Source organism: Phalacrocorax aristotelis, chromosome 11 (assembly GCF_949628215.1).
Source record: "Phalacrocorax aristotelis chromosome 11, bGulAri2.1, whole genome shotgun sequence".
NCBI lineage: Eukaryota > Metazoa > Chordata > Aves > Suliformes > Phalacrocoracidae > Phalacrocorax > Phalacrocorax aristotelis.
Genome location: NC_134286.1, coordinates 13,557,205 through 13,568,595, shown reverse-complemented (window position 1 = coordinate 13,568,595; position 11,391 = coordinate 13,557,205). Strand labels below are relative to the sequence as shown.

The window sequence follows — 11,391 nt, the reverse complement described above, 5'->3', positions numbered from 1 at the left end:
AATACTACATACTAAAAGCCTAATAATGAAATTGTGTTGCATAACTAAGTTTCCTTCTCAGATGAGTTCTACAACACCATAAACATGTCATTGTTAATAGCCACTTATAAGAGAAACATAAAGAATTATTTAGTTACAGTGCAATTTCAGTTCTTTTAAATATGTATTTGTTTCACAGTTTACTTGGTTAAAGTATGAACTTTCATTATGCTCCTTATTTGATCTTTGATTTGGTCTCTAAGCAGTTGTTTGAATGGTGGTGGGAGTAGGGATCTGTCTTTGATACTGCCTATATGCTCTTTCACCTACTAAATAAGCAAGGAATTAGTTTAACATCCAGCCTAATGTAGGTGGTTAAACAAAACTGACACCTGGATCTTTACACCTGCATTTCTGAGCCTGTTGTTATAAACCACATGCCTGACTTATAAACCACGTATCTTCCTAAATGAATTTTATTGTAGATCTTTGCTCTCTATTCCATAAGTCCATTTAAATAGTTTAAAATTAGAGTAAAAATTCAGCTTAAACAACATACAAATCCTTCTAACCTGGGCCCTTTATATGTATGCATTCGCTTTGATGTGAACAGTAGTTTGTTAATGGTTCAATAATTAAGAGTTTACATTTTAAAGACTTCGATTTTTAGTTGGGTGAATATTAATCATGGATCACTTTCAGTTGTGATATGCAAATTATTGATGTCTCAGCCGCATTTGTTTTCAGGTATCAGTCTATCCGCATAATGCAAAATAACATTCTGCAATTATTTCAATTAGATACAGTCAGCCTTTGGAGCAAGCAATCTATTTCATTTCTCTAAATGAAGAAAGCAGTTGCTGTTTTCCATTCCCTGATGTTTAATGCCCAGAACTAGCACTCACAACTGGTACGTGTGCAATACGTAAACAGTTTTCTAACTGAATTGTGTTAGCATTCACGGTAAAGGACAAGCAGCTGAACTCCCCTTGCAAGACTTCATTTGGTTAGCTGACGACTCTGCCTTGGAAAGCGATGTCACCTTGTTTGGGGGTATTCATTACCATTTTAAAGTAGATTTTGAAAGGTAGAGGAAATAGGAGTTCTAAATTAGCAGAACCTGTATTGCACAAGTGCATAACATTAGAGGATTTTTTTTCATCAGACTGCAGTTGTTACCTAAGCAGAGGAGGAATTTCACCTAGCCGCAAAGAAGGAGATACACAAATAGCTGTGTTGTCTAAAGAACGGGTCGGGTATGTCTCCTCACAGCGAATTTATTCCACAATTGCAATTCACATTAAATGCAGCAAATGTTACCACCCTGCCCACTCAGTTTCCACCTCTACTTTTGTTTCACGCGGCGGGGGGCGGGGGGGGGGAGCGCCTTCTTGCCTTCCCTTCGCCGCCCCGCTCTCCCCAGCCGCGGAGCCGAGCACCCAGGCGCTGGGCGGGGGCGGGGTGGCCCCGTCCCGGCGCTGCCCCGGGCTGCACTTGTAGCTGCTGCGCGCCGCCCATGGCAGCCCCGCGGCCCCCGGCGCGGCCCCGCGGCCCCGCCGCTCCCGCCGCCCCGGGGGGCGCCTCCCGCCCCGCCGCGCCCGCCTGAGCCCCGCATCTCCCCGCGGAAGGCAGCGGCGGCGCGACTCCGGGCGTGCGGGAGAGGCTTTCGCGGTTGCGGGGCGCCGGCGTTGCTCCCCCGGAGCGGCGCCTCCTCCCCCGCCGAAGCAGCGCCCGGGCGCTCGGTGCGTGCGTGCATGTGTGTGCGAGTGTGCGTGTGGCGGAGGGGAGGGGGCTCTCTGCGTGCAGGGGGTGGGCGAGAGCAGTGCGATGGGAGCGGGCGCCCGTGTGCAGAGGGATCCTCTCCCCGCATGTGTGCGGGGGAGCGCGGTGTCGGGGCAGGGCTCAGCGAGGCGGTTGCTGCATGCGGCGGAGCCCGCCGGGGCACTGCAGCGCCGGGCTCCGCCGGGCTCCGCGCCTCGGCCGGGGCTGCTCGCCCGGGCGGCCGCCCGGCTGCCCCCGCCGCTCGCCGGGTGCGCGGCGCCGCGGAGGGGAGACCTCGCGGGGAGAGCGGCGGAGCGCAGCGGAGCGGGGCCGCGGCGACCCCGGCCGCCGAGGTAGGGACGGTGCCGGGCTCGCCGCGGAGCGCCGCCGGGAGCATCGCCGGGGGCGGCCGCCCCGCCGGGCGTGTGAGTGCGGGCGGGGAGGGGGGGCACGGCGGGGCTGCGCCTACGTCGGCGTTTTAATTTCTTTTAATTCTTCCGAAGGTTTTGTTTTCGTTGCTCTAATAATTACCGCTGTTATTTTAAAGGGGGAAGGGGGGGGGGGGGGGCGGCTTGACGAGGCGACAGTGGCTTCCTGCCGGAGCCGCTCTGCCATCGCGCCCGCCTCTCCGCGCCAGCCGGCCGCCTCCCGGAGCCCCGCTGCCCGTCCTCTGCGGGAGGGACAGGGGCCGGGGGCCCGCATAAGCCGGTGGAGGTGTGGGAGGGACGCGGGTGGGCAGGATTTGTGCGGTGGGGCCGGGGGAAGGGGGTGTGTGAGTGTGCTGCGGGCTGGACTTTGCAAAGGTGCCGAAGGAGGGTGGGGAGCGTTTGCTGCGGGGAGCGCGGTTGTGCCTTGTTGCAAGGGGAGGGTGGGAGAGAGGCTGGGCTGCTCCTCCGCGCTGCGCCTGTTCCCGGCCGGGCATGGCATGTGCGTGCGGTGTGAGTGCGCCCGCGTCCCTCCCGCCTTCCCCCGCCCGGAGGCAGAGGGCGACGGGGCGCCCACGGCGGAGCGGAGCCGGCACCCGCCGAGCCGGCTGCGGCAAAACATTGCGGTAGCGCCTGCACTCCCGGCCGGGCTCGCCGACCCGCCGCCAGCCCCGCGCAGCGCCCGCAGCCCCGGCGCTGAGGAAGAAGAGGGGACTCGAGCGTGGGCGAGGCAGGGATGCGGGGGGCCGGCGCCTGGGAGGGGGAGGGAGGTGGAGCGGTAGGGGCTGCCACTGGGGGCTCGCTCGCCGCGGCCGGGGCCGGGAGGCTGCGGGGATCAGCAGCGGCTGCTCTGCTCCCTCTTCTCCCCATGGTCCCTCTCCGCGGCCTCCTTGACCCCTTCAGCCATCCCTTGCCCTCTTCCTTCCTTGCCTCCTCTCAGCTTTCCCTCTCCCTCTCGTCCTTCTGTCCTCCCTCCCTTCCTGCCTGCCTCCTCTGCCCTCCCAGGCCCCCGGGCGCATCCTCCCCTCCTTGCAGCTCCCTCCAGCCCGATTCTCCTCCCTCCAGCTGGCTCCTGCTTTCTCCACTTCCATCCTCGCTCCCTCCTGCCAACTCGGTGGCTTCCCACAGCAGGAAATGAAAGGGACAAGCTGGGAAATGGGGGGAATGTGGAAAGTGGGGGGGAGCAATGTATTGATTATTGACTGATTTGTTTAACAAAAAAAAACCCAACTCAAAACAAAAAAAAAACCTGCCTTCTAACTCAGAGGAAATGCTGTGGCTTCAGTTCTGCATAAAAAATGGCAGCTCAGCTGACCTGACTATATGTGAAGGGTTCTTGAAAGCCACCTCTGTATTAGTGCAGGGATAAGAGCAAATTACATAGTGTTGGGGTTTTTTTGTTCGTTTGTTTGTTTGTTTTTAAAGTTATTCTCAGGTTTCAGTAGTGTCAGGGTGGTGAATCGTGACTGTTTTGCCCCGCAAGTCAGAGTACTGTTGTTACTCCTGGGGATGGGGCTCTATGTGTATGCATGCTTCCTCTGTATCTGTGTGCTTCCGTTGGCCACCTGGAGCTGATCTTGTTTTGTGGATAGTTCATTGTATTTCTGCCATCAGTTTACCACCTATGTACTTAAACTAGGTATAATAAGTGACAGAAACAATGTGTGTGCATGCCTGTGTATCCCTTGAGTGAATCTCGCTATTATCTCAGTGGTAACCTGTAGGTGTTGATGCTATAGATATATACATTGACTACTGGCATTGCTTTTTGTGTCTGCGTCTTCATCCCTTCAATATTGTGCTATCCCAACCCAGATGTTTGGGCATGCAAAACACCATTTGTGATTAACATCCCTGAAATGCATGGCAACATATGAGCAGTGCAGGACTGAGCAGAGTAAATATGCATAAAATAGGAATCTCCTCTGGTTATTTTACTTTGTGAGTTATGCATGTTTGGCACGTACAAGAGAGAAATGTGTTTGACAGACCTCAGACTTATTTGTGTTTGTCTACAGAGATTTACATTCCGTATTTGAAATCGTTGTAGCTCACGTGTATTTGTTCGGTTGTTAAAATCTTTCATGTTATTTTAAATTCAGTGCTTGTGGTTTCTCTATAATCCTTGGCAAGTACAGTAGCTCAGTGGAATACAATTTTTAACCCAAATGATGTTTTGGAACAATGATAACTGAAAAATGTTTCTTTTTTCTTTCCTTCTTTCTTCTTTAGATCCTTTATCTTTGTTCAGGAGCCTAAGGTTGCTTGCTGATCACAAGAAGATGTTTCTGTGGCTCTTTCTGGTTCTGTCATCTCCAGTTTCTTCTACAACTGCAGATGCTGATATATCTGTGGAAATTTGCAATGTTTGCTCCTGTGTGTCAGTTGAGAATGTACTCTATGTCAACTGTGAGAAGGTTGCAGTCTACAGACCAAATCAGCTTAAACCACCGTGGTCTAATTTTTACCACCTCAACTTTCAAAACAACCTGCTAATTATTCTATATCCAAATACCTTTCTTAATTTTACACATGCAGTGTCCCTGCAACTGGGTAATAATAAGTTACAGAACATTGAGGGAGGGGCCTTTATGGGTCTTAGTGCATTAAAACAGTTGCACTTGAACAACAATGAATTAAAGATTCTCCGAGCTGACACTTTCCTTGGCATAGAGAACTTGGAGTATCTCCAGGCTGACTACAATTTAATCAAGTTTATTGAACGGGGAGCCTTCAATAAGCTTCACAAGCTGAAAGTCTTGATCCTTAATGACAATCTGATTTCATTTCTTCCTGATAACATTTTTCGATTTGCTTCTCTAACCCATCTGGATATACGAGGGAATCGAATACAGAAGCTTCCATACATTGGAGTTCTGGAACACATTGGTCGAATTGTTGAATTGCAGCTGGAAGACAACCCCTGGAATTGTACTTGTGATTTGCTGCCTTTGAAAGCATGGCTGGAGAACATGCCCTATAACATCTACATTGGAGAAGCTATCTGTGAAACACCCAGTGACCTGTATGGAAGGCTGCTGAAAGAAACCAACAAGCAAGAGCTGTGCTCCATGGGGACAGGGAGTGATTTTGACGTGCGCATTCTGCCTCCCTCGCAACTGGAGCCTGGTTACAGCACACCGAACGGCCACACCACTCAAACATCAGTGCACAGATTAGTCACAAAGCCGCCAAAGACTACAAATCCTTCGAAGATCTCGGGGATAGTAGCAGGCAAAGCGCTATCGAATCGCAGTCTCAGTCAAATCGTGTCTTACCAGACCAGGGTGCCTCCGTTAACTCCTTGTCCAGTCCCCTGCGTTTGCAAAACACATCCGTCAGACTTGGGATTAAGTGTAAATTGCCAAGAAAGAAATATAGAGTCAATGGCTGAACTAATACCAAAACCTTTAAATGCCAAGAAACTGCATGTAAATGGCAATTATATTAAGGATGTGGACACTACAGATTTCATTGAGTTTGAGGGGCTGGATTTGTTACATTTAGGCAGCAATCGTATTTCAGCAATCAAAGGAGAAGTTTTCCGCAACCTTACAAATTTACGGAGGTTATATCTCAATGGCAATCAGATAGAGCGTCTGAGCCCAGAAATGTTTGCTGGCCTCCACAACTTGCAATATCTGTATTTGGAATACAATGTTATCAGAGAAATCCTAGCAGGCACCTTTGACTTAATGCCAAATTTGCAGTTGCTCTACCTGAACAACAATCTTCTACGAAGCTTGCCAGCGTACATTTTTGCTGGTGCACCACTTGCTAGACTGAATCTGAGGAACAATCATTTCATGTATTTACCTGTAAGTGGCGTTCTTGATCAGCTAAAATCTCTTACCCAAATTGATTTGGAAGGTAATCCATGGGACTGCACTTGTGATTTGGTTGCTTTAAAACTATGGCTTGAAAAGCTAAATGAAGGTATTGTGGTGAAGGAATTGAAATGTGAAACACCTGTACAGTTTGCTAACATTGAACTTAAGTCTCTGAAAAATGAGATCCTCTGTCCTAAACTTTTAAACAAGCCATCTGCTCTGCTCACTAGTCCTGTGCCCGCTGTTACTTTTACAACACCGCTGGGACCAGTTCGGAGTCCTCCTGGTGGCCCAGTTCCATTGTCCATCCTAATCTTAAGCATATTAGTTGTGCTTATTTTAACAGTGTTTGTGGCTTTTTGTCTTCTTGTTTTTGTGCTTCGGCGCAACAAAAAACCAACTGTAAAGCATGAAGGGATTGGAAATCAAGAATGCAGTTCTATGCAACTGCAGCTAAGAAAGCACGATCACAAGTCAAACAAAAAAGATGGACTAGGTGCAGAGGCCTTCATTCCTCAAACCATTGAGCAGATGAGCAAAAGTCATACCTGTGGCTTAAAAGAGTCTGAAACGGGCTTCACGTTTGCTGATCCACCAGGGCAAAAAGTCATTCTGAGAAATATTAATGACAAGGAGAAAGATTTATTGCATGTCGATACCAGAAAAAGACTTAGCACAATCGACGAACTGGATGAGTTATTTCCTGGGAGGGATTCCAATGTATTTATTCAAAATTTTCTTGAGAGTAAAAAAGAATACAACAGCATAGGGGTCAGTGGCTTTGAAATACGTTATCCAGAGAAACAACAAGACAAAAAACCCAAGAAATCTCTAATAGGTGGTAATCACAGTAAAATTGTAGTAGAACAAAGAAAAAGTGAATATTTTGAACTAAAAGCTAAACTTCAGGGTTCACCTGACTACCTACAAGTCCTTGAAGAACAAACAGCTTTGAATAAAATATAGGTCATGCAATCTTATTGCCTACAGAGGACATTTATTTAATGATGAAAGTGCCTTTTGTTGACTTTTAACTTCCAAATACTATATTATATTGATAGGCATAGAGGCAGGTGTATCCAAGGGTGTCTGATTAACTGTAGCTGCATATGATTTGTCAAGTAGAGGAGAATTTCCTTAATAGATTTTACTACATAAAGCTCATGCCCTGTGGAATCCTGTAGGGATACTGCAAACTCTATTGCCAAAGGGATGCTTTATACACATTACACTGAATTTAACCTCAAGAGGCATATATGTTTTGTACCTTAAATGCAAAACCATCGTCTCCTTGTGATTTGTTAGAACAAACACAAGAAACCTGGTACTGGTATTTGTACCTCAGCTGGGTCCTTCATCCTGCACGTGGATTTAAGTTGGTGGAACTGGAGTAATCCTTTGATTTGTGGTGTTGTAATGGCACTGTTTAAAGATTATCTGAAAAGTAACAAGCATGCAAAGAGAGAACATTCGATAGTATGTGTAAATTGGTTACATTTATGGCCTGCGTCTTGAAACCACTGGAGTTATAATGTTAAATTGTGCAAATATTTGTTTAAAATATACCATGCATTACATACCTATGAAATAAATTTGACCACTTGAAGCATACATGTCTATACATAAAATTAAAAAAAAAGAAGAAAGAAAACAGTTCAAACTGACTTCTGCAGTATTTGTGGCATCTGAAGAAAATATTTGATGTTTATGCAGAATGTTATAAGACTCATCTCCAATTAAAACTAGAGTTCCTTCTCAGTTACGTGAAACACTTGCAACCCCAACAGGTTGTCCAAAATTGTCAAAGTGCTTACTGTGTGAGCGTAGCAGAAATTATTTTTGTAATATAATTCATATTTATGAAATACTTTGTATACTAAATAGGAAAAATATGTACTCCTTAATATGTATTTAATATGCCTGACTTGTTTTCCTGATCACAATGCATTAATCATTCAGTATAAATAAAAACAGAACAATATACCAAACAGAAACTGGGGATGTAATGTATAGCATTATCCAGAATTAAGTGATCGGATATAATAATAATAAAATTGTTCTGTACTATTCTTGTGAAATTAGCATATTATCTTATTTCAGATTTGTTACCAATGGTGCATTTTAAAATAGATTCATTAGTTTTTAGTATTGTGTCTCAGGCAATTATTTGCTGTCAATTGTCTTGCTTTTCAGGGCTCTACAGCTTAATCTCAATAGTTGTCACTACAAGTATTTACAGGAATTCATGGTAAGGGTGATATTTTAATTGTATACGCATAAGTTTTCTGTTCTTATTATCTGTCTGGCTGCTGTCAGAAAAACCGGATCAGAACAGTGAACAACATGGCAAATCATGTCTATTTAAAACCACAGTGTAAAGTGAATATAGTGGTCTCAGTTCAGAGTGTTGTGTAGCTCGTATCTAGAGAGTAAAAACCTGCCTTTGTGAAAGCTGAATCTAAATAGCTTGGGAAAAAAAGTAGTCAGAAGAATGGAAAATGCCCCTGTATCTCACTGATAGACAGTACCTTGAGGTGAGAATGGAGATACCTTGGTAAAGCATCATACAGCAAATCTATACTGCAAGATTAATGGAAGTTCTTTGACTTGAAAAGGAATTTTTTCATTCAGTTCAATGAGCTTTGGATAAGACCCTCTATTTCCTTTGCTTCCAGAACCACCTCCCCACCTTTTATAATGAATACGTAAATCAGTTAAGATCAGTAGTATATACACATGAACATTTTTCATTGATTTGAAACTAGCAAGTGTTACAGCAAGACCCAGTAATACTGTGGAGAAGGCTGTGTCAGCTATTTCCATTATAAACCTCTAATTTCAGGGCTTTATGATACTGCTGTGAAAATTTTTATTCTGGAATGATACTGGGCAAACAGCCTGCAGTATATTTTTAACAAAGTTTACAAAAAAAAAAAAAAAGCACTGCTTCTTTATTTAAGGGAAAGGAAAACAAGACAACATTTTTCTACTGTCAGGCATTTGTTTATGCTCTTGTAACTTAGAAAGACGGTTGTTTTATTATTTTTCTCCATAGTACAAAGTATATACATAACTTCAGATAATAAAATTATAACAGAGAAATTAGTGGCTGAGTTTCTTTCAAAAAGCTGCTGCTATTCATGCACAATTATTGACTTCATTCAGGATGTCATAGGGATTTTCAGGACATGGGTACTATGTACGTATGCATTTCCAGCATAAAAAGTTCTGCGTTGCCCAGTGATGCAATACATGGCCAAGGCTTGAATAAGAACGTTTGAGCTTATTGTGTCAAGAGTCTGTGGATTAAGGAGTGTTAAAGATGCACTGACATGATGGCTATAATGGCTCCATCAGCAGGCTGAGAATGATGGGTCACTGTGCCTGCTCTGCGCTGTGTGGTTTTGAGAACGTGTCAAGATTCACTGGGATTTACCAAAGCATAAGGCTTCTGACGCACTTCAGTGCATTGTCAGAGCCTGTCATGTCTCATACCCTTCTCTCAAGAGGCATGCATTAAAAATATCAAAAATAACAAATAAGCTAATACTTTTAAGTGATGTGAAAACTGATGTGCTTATGTCTTGCATTGCCCTGTGTTAACAGAAAAATGATAAATGATCATATCATACCTTCCTCGGCTAAAAAATTGAGAGGTTTTTTTGTTTGTTTTTTTGCTTGTTTTGGTTTACATTTTTTCTGTGTGTTTTTTAATTTTTTTTTTTATTTTTTTTTTTTTTTTTGTGATGAGGTCTTCTGTTCACTGATTAAAAGAGGAAAAACTGAACCATTTTGTTGTACCATTACATGGGGTCACATTTTCCTGCTCACTGAGGTCCCAGTCCAGTAAAGCATTTAAGCTCATCCTAAATCATGTGCCGAGGTACTATTCATGAGCTAATAATTAAACACCTGCCCAAGAATGAGGCTTAAATAGAGTTTTGTCATTGACTTCAAAAAGAGCCAGCTCAGAAACATTGTGTATAATACATAGAGCCCAGTGACTCTTTTGGGATTATGCAGTTGAGTGTAGGTTCACCAGCGTCAATAAAGGCCTTCCTGTAGAAATTGTTCCTAAGTGTTTTACATATATGGTGCAATATGTAGGCATAGTAGTGTGCGAGAAGAATGCAGAGGCTGGCAAAACACTATATTTCTGTGAACTTGTTACTTTGAATGACAACCTTAATGTCAGTTTATTTCCTCCATGTTTTGAAACAGTGTTATGTGTCTGCACAGCAGTTTTAGTGTAATGTCCATTCAAATCTATAGTCTGTCTGGGAAGGTGACTCTTCGGATGTGGTTTAACAGATCTCTCTGTTCATTATATTGGTTTGAGTGGCCATGCTTGTAAAATGGCTGTTAAGACCCATAGACATACACTAAATCAGTGAAGGTGTTAACAGATTATGTTGTCTTCATTGTATTATGAAGAAGTTTCCATTTTAAATAAAATCAATAAAGTGTAATCATTTCCTAGAAAAAATTTGTGCAATTTTATCAGAAAGCAACTACCATGGTGCAAGAATGCGAGACCATTAGACTATTTATATTTTGCATTTAGTGTTCAAGATTGACAATAATATAGGAATGTAGTATAAAAATAATTTTTTAAATTTTTTTTTTTTTAAAAAGCCATAATGACAATATAAATTATAGAAGGCATGGCCTTGTGAATAATGTTAACAAATGTTTCAGAATCAACAGAACACATCCAGAACTTGATAGTGGTACAATATCTGTATCTTTTGCATGATTTGTACATTGAATTTGTATGAAATGAGCACAGTGAGATTTTTTTTTTCGTTGCATCCAAAGAGTTGGGAAGGAAATATAACAGAATGTATTTATAATAACTCTATTTTGAAATAAAGTAAACAAAATGTATTGGTTTTACCCTGCTTCAATCATTACTATTTTAGGTTATTTTATAATTAAGACAGTTACTTATAACCTCCAGTCCAATGTAAAACACAGAAAGCTATTGGTTTTGAATTTTGTTTGCCTTCAGCAACATCAAAATATTAGCCAGTGTTGACTTAAAAACTTGTATGAAATACTAATAAAATTGTTTGGTACTGTTGTATTTCTGAAACTGGATTTTAAGTGCCTCTAATATTCTCTTTCGGATCATTTGTATGTGGATGAAAGAGACTCTATAAAGTACTTAAACAGTAATGTTTTCTAATCACCTTGATAATTTCTTATTATTTATGAAAGTTTTTCCTATCTTCTGTTGTCTAACAAAATCCTCCTTGCCTCGGTTATACAAACAGTCCCTCCAAAGTCAGTGAAATTTTTTCATTATTTAACACAAGCAGAATAGTTTTTAGCTGGATTCTGAGATCTTCAGCACAGAAGTGCTTAGGGGAACAATCACATATGCTAGGGGCATT

The 11,391-nt window shown here is 43.3% G+C and overlaps 1 protein-coding gene across 1 annotated transcript; it reads left to right on the top strand.

Annotated features, from left to right (window-relative positions):
• Positions 1-1,611: 1,611 nt before the first annotated feature.
• On the top strand, positions 1,612-11,081 carry SLITRK4 (SLIT and NTRK like family member 4). Its single transcript, XM_075107024.1, has 2 exons — positions 1,612-1,721; positions 4,398-11,081. The coding sequence occupies exon 2, from the start codon at positions 4,448-4,450 to the stop codon at positions 6,959-6,961; it is 2,514 nt and encodes an 837-aa protein (XP_074963125.1). The 5' UTR covers positions 1,612-1,721; positions 4,398-4,447; the 3' UTR covers positions 6,962-11,081.
• The last annotated feature ends 310 nt before the right edge of the window (positions 11,082-11,391 follow it).

Excerpts from the sequence above, each read along its gene's own strand:
- SLITRK4 (XM_075107024.1), top strand. The coding sequence starts at position 4,448 with ATGTTTCTGTGGCTCTTTCTGGTTCTGTCATCTCCAGTTTCTTCTACA.